This window comes from Magnolia sinica, chromosome 18 (genome assembly GCF_029962835.1).
Source record: "Magnolia sinica isolate HGM2019 chromosome 18, MsV1, whole genome shotgun sequence".
NCBI lineage: Eukaryota > Viridiplantae > Streptophyta > Magnoliopsida > Magnoliales > Magnoliaceae > Magnolia > Magnolia sinica.
In genome coordinates this window covers 15,631,891-15,650,765 of record NC_080590.1, presented here as the reverse complement: position 1 = coordinate 15,650,765, position 18,875 = coordinate 15,631,891, and the positions used below count along the sequence as shown (strand labels likewise).

At 37.7% G+C, this 18,875-nt stretch overlaps 1 protein-coding gene and 1 long non-coding RNA gene across 4 annotated transcripts; both read left to right on the top strand.

The window, feature by feature from the left end:
• The first annotated feature begins 7,051 nt into the window (after positions 1 to 7,051).
• Positions 7,052 to 17,831, top strand: LOC131232978 (probable sodium/metabolite cotransporter BASS5, chloroplastic). Of its 3 annotated transcripts, XM_058229520.1 has the most exons (8): positions 7,052 to 7,304; positions 7,417 to 7,517; positions 13,242 to 13,372; positions 14,189 to 14,382; positions 14,463 to 14,715; positions 15,367 to 15,620; positions 15,883 to 15,965; positions 17,250 to 17,831. In XM_058229520.1, the coding sequence occupies exons 1-8, from the start codon at positions 7,136 to 7,138 to the stop codon at positions 17,322 to 17,324; spliced, it is 1,260 nt and encodes a 419-aa protein (XP_058085503.1). In that variant the 5' UTR covers positions 7,052 to 7,135; the 3' UTR covers positions 17,325 to 17,831. The 3 variants fall into 3 exon arrangements, with proteins under 3 accessions (XP_058085503.1, XP_058085504.1, XP_058085505.1); XM_058229521.1 differs by lacking the exons at positions 7,052 to 7,304; positions 7,417 to 7,517; positions 13,242 to 13,372 and adding an exon at positions 13,758 to 13,985; XM_058229522.1 differs by lacking the exons at positions 7,052 to 7,304; positions 7,417 to 7,517; positions 13,242 to 13,372 and adding an exon at positions 13,804 to 13,981.
• On the top strand, positions 7,551 to 8,281 carry LOC131232979 (uncharacterized). Its single transcript, XR_009165011.1, has 2 exons — positions 7,551 to 7,921; positions 8,008 to 8,281. It is a non-coding gene; the product is annotated as an uncharacterized LOC131232979 (long non-coding RNA).
• Positions 17,832 to 18,875: the final 1,044 nt, after the last annotated feature.

The following is an 18,875-nucleotide window of genomic DNA, read 5'->3' as shown; positions in this document are numbered from 1 at the left end:
ACGATCTTTTAAATACACTAGAATCATCTCATTTGGACTCCATTTGACCTCTTAAAAGTGGGTCTAAAGCTGCGATCACGATTTTATATAATTTACAATATTTATTTGTTCAGTCTCACCCGTTCTCATGTGAATGTTCATAACTCCCTCGTTACAAGTCAAAATGGGTGATATTGGGCTTATTGGAAAGATAATTTGATGAGATTTCAAATGATACTAGAATCATCTTATTTGAACATCATTTGACCTTTTAAAAGTGAGCTCAAATATGCAATTATAGTTATATACAAACTGCAATCATAATTTTTCAAATATTGCGTGATCCTAGAAAACACTTATAACTCCCTTATTATAGGTTAAATCAGGGCAGTCTTGGGCTCGTTTGAAAGATAATCCAATAATATTTTAAATGACATTGGGTTCATCTCATTTGGACACCGTTTGGCATTTCAAAAGTGGGCCTAAACTTATAATCACAATTCTATATAGATTATGTTGTGGGTTTATTTTAGCATTGTATGATTCCATGAAAATGCTCGTAACTCTTTCATTAAATATTGGATTGGGGTGATTTATAACTAATTAGAAAGATAATTTGGTGAACCTTTAAATGACATTGGAATCATTTCATTTAGAAATTGTCTGACTTTTTAAAAGTGAACCCAAAGTTTATATTATAGACAGCAAAGCCATTTAAGCAATAATTTTTGGAAAAGAAGAACTTATCTTCTAAAAGTAAAGTTTTGATCTTGTCTCCCTTTGTTGGTTTCTTTACAAGCAGACCCATTAAAACATATTCAAAGAAAGAATAACCCATCTTCCAACCTCATAGTTTTTTTTTTTTTTTTTTCTTTTCCTCCATATTTTTTTAATGGAAAAAGAAGAACCTACCTTATACAAGTGGGCATTTTGCAATAAATTTTCATCTTTTAAAAAAAAAAAACTTATTTCAATATAATAAGTAATTAAAAGAAGTAAAAGAACTCTAATTTTATTTTATTTTTATTAAAGATTTAATCTCTTGCTAGAAAAAGTTGTCAAAAAAGTACAAAAGATTAACAAAGATTTGTTGCAAATTAAAGAACACGCGATTGTTGGAGTGCATTGATAACACAGAAGTTAGCTGGAGTGCAGCGGTAAAAGAAAGTGCAGCGCATTTTTGTTCCATAAGAATATAAAAAATGTATTTTGAGTGTAAAAAGTAAGTATTTACATGGAAATGATTTTTGAAAGCAGATTGGCTGGTGTACTGCACACCACCTACCTGCTTGGTGTGGGTACGTGTCGTGCAAAGGCAATCGCTGTTTGAGCTCCCAGTGGTAAGAACAGTTCAAAGAGATCGAAGTAACATGTGTCACGTGATGATATATTTATTATATGTACCTATTCATTCATTTGACGATATTATTTTAGAGCATGAGCCAAAACAAGTAGGTCATAATCAAAGCTCAAAATTAAAATATTGTCAATACCGATCACAATAACTCTTATTTTCCATCCGATCTCTTCATAAGGTATCTGGTACCTTGGAGAAGAGGAAAAACAAATATCATACCGATAAACTTCCCTAACATCTGTGAGGGTTTCAATGGTAGAGGTTCAATCTACCGCTGCTTTGCAGTGTACGATAGTCTACTTTTAACCTTTGGATCTATTTCATTTTTAGTTCAACCCTTGTGAAGAGGACATAACTTATGATGTGACCCACAGAAATTAACGGATTGGCTGGTATATCATACAACCACTATATAGCTGGTGTACTGACGTTGGCAAATTCGGTAGATATAATCATGAGGTATGTGTTGTATGCAAATCATCATTCCATTATGCGGACCTCTTCTTAAGGCTTGAGGCGAAAAATAAGATATATCTAATTATCAAGAGGACTGCACTATAAAAAGCAGGGAGGATTGTACATCTATTATTGAAACTCTTTTAGGGTCATAGAAGTCTTGGATCAATATGAAATTTGTTTTTCTTCTTCATTTAGGTCTTTGTTACCCTATGAACAGATTTGATAGAAAATAAATGTTATGGTGGGCCTTTTGAATTTTTTAACGGTGAAAATCATTATCCCCACTGCTATTTGTAATGTGGTCCAGTTAATCTTTGGATATAATTAATTTTTTGGATAGTGCTCTAAAATGATCTCGAAAAATAGATGATTGGCATGGATATAATAAATACATCATTGTGGGTCCATGTAACTTTGATCTCCTTTGAACCGTTAGTACAACTCTGAGCTCGAGGAGCGTAGCAATCGTCTTGGCACGACACGTACCTATATATCATAATGAGTAGCTCAGAAGGCTTAGCATACTGAGTAAACCCCACGGGGCATACCGTCATTCATGCATTCATTTAACCGGATAATTTGGGTTTTGCCCAAAATTGAAGGACATCAAAAACTCAATCGGAACACACCACAGGAAAGAGCGTGAATTAAACATCTACTGTTGAAAAGTTCTTTAGGACCACATGAGTTTTAGATCAAGATGATATTTGTGTTTTCCCTTCACCCATGTCTCTACGATCCTATGAACTGGTTGGATGACAAATAAAAACTACCGTGAGCCTTAAGAATGTTTCAATGGTGGAAATCAATACTTTCACTGTTTCTTGTGGTATGGTCCACTTAAGCTTTCGATATATTTAAATTTTGGTCTCAACTCCTAAAATGAACTGGAAAAACACATGGATAATGTGGATAAACTATGAACATTCACAATGGGCCCAACAAACACGCTAAGAGCTTACTAAGCCGGGGTGATCTGCCAATCCGCTTCGGTGGTACTGGTAAACCAGCCAATCTGCTTCCATGCTTTTTGGACTCTCCACCAAGCGCGGATGCGTCCTACCCTGCAGTCTCCAGCTGAGAACGGGCAGGTGCTTTGAGTGGCCACCGTGATATATGGGTCTTATTCACACTGTCTATCAATATTTTATTTTATTTTTTTCAATCATTTTAAAATACAATCCAAAAAATGAGGCAGATCTAAGGCTCAAGTGGACAACACCATAGGAAGAACCAGTGATAATGATTCTAAACGTTGAAACTTTTTAGGGCCCACTGTAATGTTTATTTACCATCCAACCTATTCATAAAGTTACATACACCTTGGTGAAAAGAAAACACAAATATCAGCTCCATCCAAAACTTTTGTAGCTCCTGCGAAGTTTTCAGCGGCGGAAGTTTAATCCCATTTCATAGTTCACTTAAACACCGGATTTGACTTATTTTTGGGCTTATATGCTAAAATGATACGAAAAATAAAAATAAAAATGGATGGACAATGTGGATGAGGGATGCGGATTGTGTCCTACCTTTGTCCAGGCAGGGCTCTATTGGGCCCACCTTGATGTAAGTGTTTTATCCACGCCGTTCATCGTTTTTATCAAATCATTTAAGGTATGAGCCAAACAATGAGGCAGTTACATGGCTTAAGTGGACCAAAAAGTGGGTATTGAACTTCTTGGGAAATGGAGAAGTTGCGGATCAAGCTGATATTTATTTTTTCACTTCATCCAAGTCTACATAACCTTATTAATAGGTTGGATGGTCAAAAAACATCACGGTGGCCCTTAGAAAGTTTTCAACAATGGGTGTCATTATCACTGCAGCTTCTTTTAGTGTGATCCACTGGAGTTGTGGACCTGCTTCATTTTTAGTATCATACCTTTAAATGATCTGAAAAAAGTGATGAACCGTGTGGATAAAACACTTATATCACGATGGGCCCCACAAAGCCCTGCACAGACGGATTACCGTCCAGGCGGGAGTAGGACGCAATCTGCATTTGTGGATAAGACCCATACATCACAATGGCCACTCAAACCTCCTAACCATTCCCAGCTGGAGACGGGTGGGGTAGGACTCTGTGTCAACCTTCGCTTGTTCGGAGCTCGGTACAAGTGGAGGCTCCAAGGTTAACTGAGGGGCAACCGTGATGTAGGGATGTACATTGAGTCGAACCTAGTTAAGCCGGCCTCAGCTCGACTCGGCTCGGCCGCTAGCTGACCTCAGCTCGAACTCGGCTTGGCTCAGTCCTCGAGCCTGACTGGCCAGCTCAGCTCAGTTCGGTCAGTAACTCGAACCAGTTCAAGCCAAGATCGAGCTAAGTTCACCTGTGTAGCATTTCCACAAACACCTGTACTGCACCTTCAAAATCCCATTGTATGGGAAATAACAATAATGGTTTTCAAGATATTTTATCAAACACCTTCTAAGCAATATAAAAACTAAGAAAAAAGGGTATTTATTTCATGTACATACCTTCCTTGCCACTAGCCACGCCATCGGCCACACTTGAGTCATTTCATCAAACACTTGGTGAGCAACATCAATATCAAAGCAACCGAGTCACCAAACTAGTTTGATCCGAGTTCGATTCGAGCTGGATTTGATCCGAGTCGAGTCAAGCTGGGGCCAGCTCGAACTCATTTTCGAGCTCAAAAAATCAGCTTGACTCAGCTTGAACTCAGCTTTGAACCGAGTCGAATCGAGCTTTTTCGAGTCGTCGAGCAAGCTAACCAAGCTAACTTGGTTCGTGTACACCCCTACCGTAATGTATGAATTTTATCCACAACGTCCATCCATTTTTCCGAATTATTTTAGAGTATTTAACCAAAAATAGAGCAGATCCAATTTTCAAGTGGACCGCGTCACAAGAAGTAGCGGTGCTAAGGATATGGTCATATACACTTACATGATCACCACCAATGAAATCATCTCAGGTGTATCCAACCTGTTGATATGGTCGTATACACTTATACACTTATATGAAGTAATATATATATATATATATATATATATATATATATATATATATATATATATATATATATATATATATATATATATATATATATAATCATCTTGATCCAAAACTTCTATGATCCCTAAGAAAATTTTAACAGTAGAAATTTAACCCCCAGTTTGTGGTCTATTTGAGCCTTAGATATTTTCTATTTTAAGGATCATTATCTATAATAATATGTAAAAATGGATGAACAGCGTAGATAAAATTCATACAGCACGTTGGCCGGGTAGTACCTAATCTGCGCCCCCACCAAGCCTTGGACGTATTTACAAAAAAAAACTCAATATAAAAAGGGTGTTTTGGCGTAAGAGAAATGCTCTCTCACACGATTAGTTGGACCTTTCGATTTGGTCTAATTACCTGTGCATTAAATGGCAAGAATGACAAGAACGCCTTTTTTATTCACATGTAATGCCTCCTTGTAATAGATAGATGATGTAATATAATGTCCTACTCAAGTCAGATGATAATAAGTATTAAAGATCCTCTCCGTTCAACAAATAGGACTCATTATTTGAATGTTATTTTCAAAAATGTATTAAAATATACTAGTTATTTAAATTACATATGGAAGTTAAATTTAAATTAATATAATACATTTTTAACCATTCCAAATTTCTCCTAAAAGAGTTGTATTCTAATCAACTATTGATTAAAAGAGAAAAAAATTGGCTTATCATTTTATCATTAGGTGTTGTACTTGATAAACAGATCAGATATATCACACATGTAGCTTATTGGACTGATGCACTACATATGTAAAACTCCTAAAATATAGCTAGAAAAGTCCGTAAACAAGGCTATGCTCTCACTTTCTCTCCCTACATTTAGTACTCTCTCACCATCATTTATTACTCACTCACTGGGGAGATGTGGGCTTGGCGTCCCATCCATATACAACCATTGCGTGAATAGTAGGAATGATAGAGTTACAGGGCTAAAAATACAAGTAGATTTGTAATCAAGTAGGCCAAACCAAGAGAGGATAGAAAAGGTGGATGCCAACCCTTGATTTTTATGAGGCCAATGGTGACGCCTATGGACAATCCACTCTGACAATCAATTAAGTCAGATATAACTATGTCTAAATCCCAAAATTCAGGTTGTCATGCAATTTAGGTAGGCCACAAAAAATAAAACAACTTTGATAGGATGTCTACCATTAATTTTTTACTGGGCCGATCATAATGTTTATGTGAAATCCACTCCAACTATTAAATTTATTTTGATAAGTTATATATTTGCACCAAATATGAGGGCCATGCATGATTTGTGTGCCATATCTAATAAGAAAGTTTGGATGGTGACTGTCTTCCTGTATACTTATTTTCACCTGTACAACCTACCTGAACCATAAAAGTTACCGATTATATATACACACACACACCTTATAGTTACCATTCCATGGCACACCTTACGGTCATAGTAGATTTTACACATAAATCAAGGAGAGGCACACCGTTTGCTATAGATCACATCATCATTCGCCTGACACAGACTAGTGGCTGGATTCACGTCTTACTTTGCGTGGGAATGCAAAGGCTGCACGCCAGCCATGCGACTAATAGGGGGTGGCTTAGGGTGAGCCCACATTGACTTGCACGTAAAATCCACTTTGATTATATGGTGTGTTACAGACATTTACCAATATAAATAAAAACTCAAGCATAATTTTTGCTTTTAAGTATAATTTTTAGGCCCTCAAAGTAGTAATGGATCCCAACACTGTTATTGTTGGATGAGTTTAGAACATCAACAGTGAAAGTACTAATTGAACGGAGAGAGAGAGACTACCTTTTCAATAAGAGGGATTATAATTTGGAGTTGTATAAGGGTATTTTATTCAGATAATGGATCAAATATATAAGGGATCTAGTCCATTGAACAATTATGTTGTGTAAAAAAAAATAAATTTATTTTATATTTAGTAGTTAAAATAGTTATAGGAGAAATTTTGATAATTAAAAATGCATTACAAAGGTCCAGATTTTACTTGCACCTGTAGGTAAAGAAATATGTATCTTTCAATAATTTTTTATTATAAATAATATCTAATTAGCGGGCCATTTGATAAACGGTTCATAACTTTAATATGTGTATTATCTTTATTATCTTTATTAAGTAGGATATAGTATACATAATTAACAACAGAAGCTTTTTTCCCAATTTAATGCCCAGCTAGTTGACCAATTTAATGCCCAGCTAGTTGTGTGGAGCATTTCTCCTGGCGTATGAGTTTTTTTAAAAAGCTCCAGCAATTCCAGCCATGACAGATCCCTTGTAAATATCGGTAGTCCCTTGTAGATGTTTGTAATATGTACTCAATGAATACCAGCGCTCCGCTCTCTCAGCGCTGCCCAAGGCCGCTCCTTTCGTCGCTCTCATATCATCTCCCAAAACGCAAATTCTCCTTTCCTCCATTGCCGACAAAACACCATCTCCTCACTTCAACCTTTCCAAGATCTCCCTCTCTCTCTCTTCATTGTGAGTTATTTATTTATTTATTTATTTTTATCTTTCCTTTTCCGTTCTTCGTTTTATATCTTGATTTTTCTGCTTCGATGACTGAACTTTTTAGTAATTTCTCGTGTAACAGTGGAAAGTTCTAGAATTTCCGCCAGGAAATGTGTTCCGGAGAACGTTTCCAATTCTTTCGAGCCAGATCAGGTTCAGGAAGAAGCTTTTGGCTCGATTCAGGTGTTTCTCTTTTCGAGATTATTATTATTATTATTATTATTTTTATTTTTGGCTATTAGTTTCGTACTTGAATTGGGGTTGAAGATGTTTCTGAAATAGTGGAAATGCGCTAATCGATTTTCAGCTTCTCCCCTTTTCCCCTGCTGCTAATTTTCATTTTTGAATACAGTGCTATTTCTACTTCAGCAAGAATTTGATGCGATTTTAGTATTAGACTGATTGTTGAGTTGAAATTCAGCAACAGATACCTCACGGTGCTGCACCTCAGCTAACGTACTTGTGGGATATGTGCACGCTGGACAGTTCAAATTTCAGGACTGTGTATGGAGCATAGCTGGGAGAGCTCACTGATGGGTTGGAACTGTTCAGTTACGACCATCGATCTGACGGTTAGAGAGAAAATGGTTGGTGGTTCAAATTCATCAGGGTAAAATCAGACCACGAAGACAACTAATCAGTGGTTCTTTGTGTTATGCTCCAACCATGAGAGGGCCCACGATTTGGATGGACGGTGCATGTATGCCACATGCACGGTGGATGACTTCGGCAAGCAACTGTTATCCGGCCACAAAGGATGTAACTCAGACCCTTTGCTTGATGCGGGCTTGCGCTGTTTGATTTGTTGCAGATGATTTACTCAATATGCAGATGGTTTCACCTATGTCCTTCATTTGAAATGAGAACACGTTTGTTCGCATTATGGGAACTAGGGGGCACGGGACGTGCAAGCTTGCAACTCACGCAGAGGGAGTAGGGGAGAGAGAGATGGAGGGAAAGTGCGGCTGCATGTGCATGCCACACAGAGAGAGAGAGAGAGAGAGAGAGAGAGAGAGAGAGAGAGAGAGCGGGGGGGGGGGGGGGGGTGTGCGCGCATTTGTTTGCCCTCTTAAGCTTTAGATTTGCCTCATTTCTAGGTTGATGCCCTAGAATGAACTGGTGCAATATACAGGGTGGATTTCACACATTCATCATGAGGGGCCTCACAAAACATTTGTTGCACAGGCTTCCTAATACGACGTTGTCCATGCAGGCTACACGCAATGAGGACAACACATGGGAGTGGACAACTCACATGAAAGAATTGAAATGACCAAAAATGCCCTTGGTTGAAGGGTCAGGCACATCCCATTTTCCATTTAAAATTAAAAGCTTATGCCCTTCTCTGATTAATTGATGCTACTCACTTTATATATACTAGATATTTATGACTATTGAACAAATTGGCAAAACGCATCCAAAGGGTGTGTAACAAAAGGATGATTTTTTTTTTTTGAGGATTCACCACTAGCCAAATTCTTCGAATCTACGGTAGGCTAGATGCCATAGAACCACTATGACCCGAGGATCAAGAGTGCTTTGGATTGAATAACACTATGTGGTCAGCGTCCGCAGATTCCGAATAAGAGCCTCGGTTATGAAGAAGGAAAGTGTGAGGCACCTTTCTTTGCCCATTCAAATGTATGTTTTTTTACTTTATCAGATTTAGGATTATTGGAATTTTTGCTCTAAATTATTACTTAAAAATAAATGAGTGAACATAATAAGAAATAAAACAAAACAACAAGGGGATATATGAGAAGGGAAATGTAGCAAGTAGTAAGCAAAAGACAATTTAAAGGAAAACGGCCTAGAGATGTGAGAGGAGGAAAGAACTTTAACAGTCCTTTGGTAGAGAGGAGATGATCGAAGCTCTTAAATCTCCAAAACCACTTTGCAAAATCCTCGATCGTAAGATGATGGACCCTCATTAGAGGTGAACGGGGAACGAAGAATATTAGCAATTCTCGATTAGAGAAGATAACTGGAGCTCTTCGATCCGTGCCCTACTCTTAGGACCCTCTCACACGGAGTTTGGGGGAGGAAAAGACCTCGGAAGAGGGGAGACTCTCACCTTACTCCTCAAAGCTTCCTCACTTAGAATTGAAAGGACCATTGACGGAAAGACCTCAGGAGAGGGGAGACTCACCCTATTCCTTCCTTACTTAGAACCTGGGTTGGTCCGTCTTCGAAGAGAGGGGAGACTCATCCTTTTTTCTAAGGTTCCCTCTACCAGGGCTTGGAGCTCAAGGACACATGACATCTTACCATTGACAAGGTGTTTCGTTTCCGTTATGATACAACCGTAAAGGCCGATACGCATAGGTAACGGATATGTCCGTTACCCGATATGGGGGTGAAATGGGACAATTGATTTTTTGGGATTGTATCGGCCGTTACAGGGATTGTAATGACTGTTATGGGGCATAACAACTGTTATCCCCATAACAGTAAAAAACGACCACTTTTTTCTTTCTATTTAAATATATTTTTCCCATCATTTTCCACTTTTCGTATTCCAAAAACTTTCCTAGATTATTCAACAATAGATTTCGACCACTCTTACTATATTTTTTAGGATTAAAACCGTATATTGAAACGATTTGTATGAATAGAAGCTTCGAGGGTCATTTTTCAAAAAATAGAAAAAATGGTATTTATGCCCCCCCTTTTTTTTTCCCCTAGTTCTAATGCTTGATTGTGATGTATAAATATTGGAGACACATAACCATGTTCGTAAATTTACTAGACTACCAGACACAACACTCTCACCAAACAGTGGACTGTTACGCTACCATAAACATGTTCAAAACAAAAAATGAATATATATTTGGAATATTTACATTATTTTGGATTTTTAAAAAATATTTTTTATAGAAATTTTCCAGCATTTTTTTTTTCAACTGTTATGGGGGTCATAACAGTTGTTACGCCCCGTATCAGCCGTTACGGGCGATACTCATATCGGTAACGGTGATAGTTGTTACGGCCACCATTACCGACATGGAATACCTTGCTCATTGAGTTGTGTAAGACTTGTAATTTTATTTGATGTTGGTGGGTGGTAATGTAAAGTTTTTTTTTTTTTTTTTTTAAAATGGTTTTATTTTTATTTTTATTTTTATAACAAGCCTTGAAAGTGGCTAATGTTAAGGGGTAATGATAGGAAATATGGAAAACTAGGGAAATGATGTCATAACCGGGTCGTCGTTAGAAGCAAAAATTCAATTTTCGCTCTTAATCTTTGATCGGATCTTGACACCTTGACTGCTTGGCCATTGATTACGAGGACACCTGACATCTTTTGGGGGAGCAGTGGGGATAGATTTTGAATTTCCGCTTTTGCGAAGTGGCTAATTTGACCTTATTTTAGACTTTGAATGGTTCCGATTAGGATTTGGGTTTGTTTGGATTGGATTGAGACTGATTTAGATGGACTTATACAGACTTTTATGGACCTGGACATGGTGTATGGTTCAGGGTTTACTTGTGAGAAGTGGTCCTTCTGATCGGGCAAGATCGATTGCTCTGTTATTAGGTGGTGTCTCTAATGACATTTTCGGCAATGAGGCTTTCACCCGAATCAACCTAATTATTTTGGAAAGTATATACAACAAATCATTTTGAGAGGTTATGACACCTACGTGTGCATCCCCTATATCCTTTGTCCACCTACACGTGTGTCGAACAGGGATATGAGATCTGAGCTGTCCGTCAGGCAAGCCTCGCTGTGGATGTAAAATCATGACAGTGATGTGTCCAAAGGACTTAGCTGCGATAACTTTGGCAAGACCATGTTCAACAATCATCACCACCATTTGCCCAAAAAAAAAATCACCACCACCATCATCATAGTCTTGTCCTAGGTATTTGTGGTTGGTTTTATGAATCCTATCTCACCAATTATATTTGAAATAGGCATTCTCACCAATGTTGTCGAATCACATATGCGATCATGTTCGATCGCATATGCCTATGTGCATATGCGATCGCACAATCGCATATGCGACCGCATTTTTATTTTAATTTTTGAAAAAAAAAAATCAAAAAAAATGGAAAAGTTTAGACAAGTTGTAAAAAAGAAGAAGAAGAAATTAAGGGTAAATTTCCTAAGTTAATAATAACTAATTTTACATATTTAAAATATATTTGACAGAAATAAAATCAATTAAACATCAAATGCTTGAATCTTGATCTTCCAACTTCAGAGAGAGAGAGAGATTAAAATCACTTGGAATTAAGAAATGTAAGAGAAGAGAGTAAAAGAGTTTTGGAGTAAGAATATTGCAAATGATGGAGGTTTAGAAGCCTTCTTATAGACAAAATTGGTTTTTACAAAAATAAAAAATAAAATAATGTGCCAACCATTGGCCAATATGCGATCGCACATGCTGTATGTGATCACATACATCACATATGCAATTGCATATTTTCGAATATGCCACATATGTGGTCGCATATGTGCTAGATCACATATGCCATGATCGCATATGTGATCTGCATATGGATATGCGCATATGCGGTCGCACATGACAACAATGATTCTCACAATTGCTTGCTGAAGGTTCTATGACCTGCTGCCCAACCGATATCAACCCTTCTCCTTTGCCTTTGCTTGGCACTGGCTGGTGGTTATATCTATGGCCTATAGATGTATAGATGCTATGCATTTGTAGCTAATTTACAATCACTATGTTGAGCTCATTATCTTAGTCTCAAATTCACACAGATGTTTGCAATACCATGGTGGGTATTTAGCATTCGCAAGCAACATTAGAACAAATAGCATTTTCAAATTCTAAATTGTTGAAATCCAGGTCTACATACTTAAGCATGTGGGGGTGTTCTGCTTCCCATGTTCAGATCTCTAGATGTTTCAGGGTAATGATAGATTGAACTGGATAATATTATCTATAATCTTTTTGATGGCTTAGTTTGAGGGACATGCTTCATACCCAAGTGGTTGGTTCACAAGGGTTGCGGTCTTGAGGTCATGGAGGTCATAGCAAATTAGTCACAAAAAGGACAACACCACAACAACAAAGTTGTTTTGAAGTTTGAACAATGCAAAATGGTAAGGGCTTTATGCCGATCCCTAAAGAAGAACCACTGCAACTAGAAACTCTTCATTCTTGCTACAAGCTGTTGGCACTCTTGTAACAACGACCTCATATATCGCCCTCATTAATATGGTAAATTGAAAAAAAAAAAAAAAAAAGGTGCAATGCTACTAGGAACTCTTCATTCTCACCACAAGCTGTTCTCACTCTTGTAATAACACCCTCACATGTCTCCCTCGTTAATATGTAAATAGAAAAAAAAACTATGCAATTGGTGGGGATAAAGAAAAGGTTAAACCTATCCTTCCATCCCGACCAAAAAAAAGGTTGACGTTTTTCTTAAGCCTGTAAAAATCTGAAGTAAAATAAAAAAGATTGTACCCAGCTGGAGCAGTGGAGCTGGTTATGGATGTCTGCTTTCCTGGGCATTTCTCTGTTTTGATTCTCTGTGGGTTCCAGGCTCTTAAATGTTCAAAAAAGAAGAAGAAGAAGAGTTAAAAAGATGTTTTTGAAAGGAAGTAAAACAAGATTTTTACCCTTATGTTTTTGGAATGCCTGAGTCCTTGCTATCTTCTCGATCAAACTTCTCTATTCAACAATATGAAGAGAAGGATAAGTACCCTTTCATTGTTAATCCATATCTGTTGATTGCACAGGCATATGCAATGCTCTCAATTAAAACATTAAAATAATGTGAACTAGCATAACAGTCTCAATTGATCTTCTTTTTTTCCCGAGCATGGAAAGCTTATGTCAGATTATTGGCATTGATCTATGTGTAATGATTATAAATTCCATGCCCATATTGATTTTAGCTATCATTTTGTTTGTGTTTTGTTTGATTCAGGAGATTGCACATAATGAGATCGATATTACGAAGATTCTGATGGGCGCCAACTCTATTATTCCTCATGTAGTCCTTGCAAGCACATTGTTGGCTCTTATCTTTCCACCTTCTTTCACATGGTTCACAACCAGGTTATGGATTTTTCCCTATATAAACAACACAAACCCTTGTTCACTATGTGCGATCTATTGTTTTTATCTACGTTTACAATTCCATTCATTGGTTCCTTTTGCTATGAACTTATGATAGATAGGGAGATCCATGTTCAATTTGTTAAGATAAACTTGGATGCTTGGACAAAGTATAGCTGCAGAAAACTGTAACTTCAATCATGCAGTTAGGCATGAACTCCACTGTTGAAAAAAAGTCAAAATTCGGCATTACTGAATGGACAAACTCGCTGCAACAGGCCACATCCTAACATGGACTGTACATGCTTAAAAACACACTGTAAACAAGAAATGAATATAATGATAAGCATTTTCCATTTTTTTTGATTTATCTGATATTTCTCAGATATTTTGACTTTAAAAAAACATCATACCAATCCGGCCGTTGCAGTCGTCAATACAACCAATACCATTATGGTCATTATACAGCTGACATGCACTGATACGTGTTGGTTTCTTCGTGAGCTGATATGGCTACTGGTGCTGATATTTTGAACCTTGAAAATACTCTCATGTGGAGCTCAAAGAAGTACTATACCCACAATGGTGCATGGCTTCGATACAACATACGTATGTACGTACTTGCATACATACATTTCAAATTTAAGTAATATAGCATGTCAAGATGCTCACATGCAGAATGCTGGTCTGAACATTTTGCTCAGTGCATTCTAAGGCCAAATTGATTTGAATTAATTGATGCCCCATGCTTAGGAGCAGAAAAAAAGTTATTCTTACACTAAATTGAGTTGATTTTTCGTTTGGAAACTTTTTCAGGTATTATGCCCCAGCACTGGGATTTTTGATGTTTGCTGTTGGGGTTAATTCAAGTTCAAAGGATTTCATTGAAGCAATCAATAGACCTGGAGTTCTAACTGCTGGATATGTTGGGCAGTTCATCATAAAGCCTCTTCTTGGATACTTTTTTGGTACCATTTCGGTGACAGCTTTCCGTCTTCCAACTTCTATCGGTGGGGAATTTAGCTTCTGTTATTCTTTATCTAAAATGATGTAAACATGTGAGCTTATTGAGAGTGAACCCATGAATCAGGTGCTGGCATCATGTTAGTGTCTTGCGTCAGTGGGGCGCAGCTTTCAAATTATGCTACTTTTCTAGCTGACCCGGCTATGGCCCCTCTAAGCATAGTTATGACATCATTATCGACTGCCACAGCAGTTCTTGTTACACCAATGTTGTCTCTCTTGCTCATTGGCAAGAGGTTGCCAGTTGATGTGAAAGGAATGATGTCCAGTATCGTGCAGATTGTAGTTGTACCTATTGCTGCAGGCCTCCTTTTGAACAGGTAACTGCTTCTATCCCCACCTTCTCCCTTTCAGAAACTTTTGAGGCTCTGTTGTAGGAAGTCTTAGGTGATCTGGAAAATAATGCCTAATCAAGTAGTTGATCAACAAGATTTCATCGACCATGTTAATGAAAATGATTTTAATGACAGTCCATGTTCAGATTAACCTTCTTTTTTACTCTTAACCATCCAAAAAATGTTCATGTTTTGTGGTAGAAGTGTCCAAAATATGAAGTTTGATTTGTGTTTTAAGACATGTTTGGATAATCTAACTGGATCTAAATGATCCATGTCAATATTAGATGTGGCACCATTTTAATTCATAATGATTACCAAACCCTTAATTGCAATTCTATGCATTCAACTACAGCTTTTCATGATAAATGGAGTGGCTAGCCTCACTTTGCATTTCAACTTACTGGATACTTGCGTTTCGGCCACTTGGCATCCAAACGTGAACTTATCTACCAAGCGATGGTGCTTGGCCTCTTGCTATCACGTTGAGTTCCCTATCAGCAATTTTTGTTTTTCCTTTTTAATTTGTCCACAATGAAAATTTGTCCCACTAGAATTCATATTTTCTTGCACAGTTTATTGCTCATGCTATATATGTCATGTTTTACCTGTCTCCTCTCTTTTCTGCACTGTAAGGTTCTCTCCCCGGATTTCTGCTGCTATCCGGCCACTGTTGCCTCCTCTCTCAGTGTTTGTGACAGCTCTCTGTGTTGGTTCACCATTGGCAATAAACATAGACGCCGTCCTCTCCCCTTTTGGGATCATAATTTTGTTGCTTATTATTGGATTCCATGCCTCATCATTTTTTGCTGGGTATATTCTCACTGGGCTTGTGTTCCAGAAAGCACCTGATGTGAAAGCTCTACAGAGAACTCTTTCCTTCGAGACAGGTTTCACTCTTCTCCAATACCACTGGACTCTCTTTCAATAATAACATTTAGCCACCATTTGGAAAAAAATAGGGCACAAATTGCAATTATGTGCTATTTAATTGGCGCCGGCTTTGAGTTCATAAAAACATTTTATCTGGAACCTGTATAGAGCATGTTTCGCGTTGTCAAGCTAGCCTAAAATGGCAGGCCATTCTGCTCAATTCAAATTTAATGACATCCAAGCACACCCTCAGCTATCTGATTGATTCTTCTGTCACAGGAATGCAGAGTAGTCTCCTAGCTCTTGCATTGGCAAACAAGTTTTTCAAAGACCCACTAGTGGGTGTGCCTCCAGCCATTTCTGTAAGCTTGAAAGTTCTCCCCTCTACTGTTTGTGTGATCAAGTCATATAGATATAGTTCCTTTTTCTTTTTTTTCACTATAAGTGCATGCACATACCCACATGCATGAAATCCTCATCTTCACACACACACACACACACACACACACGTGGGAGCACACCACTCCATCTGTGACATCATTTTTTAAAACATCCCCTTTTTCATGGGGACGTTTGGCAATGTCACCATATGGCACGGACAATCGATCTGGATTGTCCATCCATTCCATGGCACCATTGCTAGACCATGGTGCAAAGATCATACCAATTGGATGATCCTAACATCTGGATCAATAGCATGAATTGTGGACAGCAAAGATCAAAGCAGAGAGAAAAAAAGGTCCAATCATCATCTGGAAAAATCTACTCAATAGGTCCAACATGGATTGCTTAAAATTCCAAAGACACTTTGGTTAGATGATGCTAACCATCAGATCGAGGACCCGCAATGGACTGTTATAACAAAATGGGCAACATTCAAAGGGTTAGAATCATCGGATCTGTGTGATTTTTGCATCATGGCCTGTCCCTAGTAGCATGGAATGAATGGACAGTCCAGATCAATGCTGGGCTGTGCCAAGTGTTATTTAAAAGCTTTGGGGATGTTGCTAATATCCCATGAAGGTGGGAACGAAAGGAATATGGAAGAATTGTCAACTAGAACTGACTTATCCAACTTGTGCATGATCTGTAAAGTAAATATTCACGTTGGGATTCCCATGATTTGAGGTGTTGCATCATGTACACCTCTATTGGAAAATTGATCTTGCAAGTTGCGAAGGCAAATTTTTTGTCGGAAGCAGATCGGCTGGCATTAAGGGTTGTCTTTTGGATGGAAATCGTTGAAAATATTCACTTGTCTTCTAATTTGCATTTTGTGATATCCTTTGGAACAAATCTTTCAAAAAAAAAAAAGATATCCTTTGGAACAAGATTCTCTGGTAATGCCCCGGGATCTTGAATATATTCTGTGACAGAATGTATCGGCTTTTCTTATATTCTCACATGGCTCATTGCCCTAGAATCCTTTTCTTTATCACCTGGAGTTTTGCAGATTCCACAGGCACCTCTCCACGCACATGTGCCTATGTGTGCCTGTGCGAAAGACCACACATGGGCCTGCATTTGGAGAGATGTACATGAAATCAACAAAACTCATATTACCTGTAATGGATTGAAAAGGGCTATAGAATCAATTTTACACTTGCAGGTACTTGAACGCTGTTTGCATTTACCTTAATATGCAGGTTGTGATTATGTCCCTGATGGGGTTTTCTCTTGTCATGCTATGGACTAAGAGGAGAGATCAAGTCCCAGCCTGATGGGGGTTTACTAAGCAAAGATAGTACAATCACTAAATTTCTGTTATTGCATGGTAGTGCTACTCTGTCTTCGACAAGCTCTTGCTACAGAGGATTCAAATTGCCACTGGAAGTTAAGAGGGGATCTTTTGACTGTAAAGAAGGTTGCAATGGGCCTTTTGCACCTTTAACTGGATTTCTGTTTGGTTACTGGTCTTAATCAAGTCTGTTGAATTCTCATCGGTGTTGGGCGCGGAGAAAACTGGATACCGATTGTTTGGGGTTTGAGTTCCTTTGGTTAATAAAATGGCTTTATGATAATGTTATAGAATGGCCTTATTCTAGTGTTTGGCATATTTTGTGATAACGTTAATCTTCAGAAGAACATAGGAACATGGCATTGAAGGTACTTTCACCCCGTGTTTCAAGTATCGAAGATTTCAGTCGATATATCCTATGATATATCTTGCATGCCACCTGTGTGATACAAAACACACTAGTGGTGGGATATATCCCACAAGTTCAATCCGGTGAGCATTTTCAATTTTTGGTCATTTTTTTCTTTAGTAAATCATGTTAAATCAATGTCAAATTGTTACAAATCTATGATTTTTCATGCTTGGAGCTTTGATTTCGAGATTTGGAGGAGATGGGCTAAATTGCGTAAAATTGAAAAAAAAAAAATTTAATTTTTTGCAAATCAGTTGCAATATTTGTTTCCGAACAAAAAATCAAACATGTATGTAACTTGATCTAGTAATTATTCTTTATAAGTGTGTATTGATGCCTTTTTTAACAATCAATGAAGTTTCATTGAAAAATTCGACCAATTTCCCAATGTTTTTAACAACAACTATACATTAGGTGATACAACCGATATATTTCATGCGATGATTAATATGTATCTGTATCCCAAGGGTGTGATACTTAATGCGATATTGATATTTCAAACGCTACTTACACCTACCCTCGAGGAATTTCATACCAGTAATGGTGACCATAACGGCCACTATTGTCGCCTTTACAATACGGGTTGTAACCTCCCATAATAGCCGCAGTGGGTTTTTTTTTTTTATTTAATAAAAAAATTATTATTAAAAAATGTGAAAATACTTGTATTGGCCCCATAATGGACTGTTACAAGGCCGTTACGTCCTTTACAGGAGGTGTAACGGTTGTTATGATCATGTAATGTGTAGCGGTTAATATGGTTACCTTTACATGATTAGTGCATTTATTTGTGTACCTTGTTTGTCAATCACGTAAGTTCATATGTCAGGGAGTTGGTTGAGCCTTTGGAAATTGAAGGCAAAAAACACAAGCAAATATGGAGCATTAATGAGTAAAGAACATGTATATAAGGTGCCTTGGTGATCCAAACCTTGACCTAAAACAATCCCAAACCTTTAGACGATCATGCTTTAATAGGAAAACCTTGGTTAATCATTCATTAGCCTTAGGAGCCCAAATTGAACATGCTTAGAAAGGCTTTAGAGGTCTCGGGCTACTGTGAAACAAATTGCCCACACAACAACCACTAAGCGGTCATCGATCGATCAAACCCCTCGATCG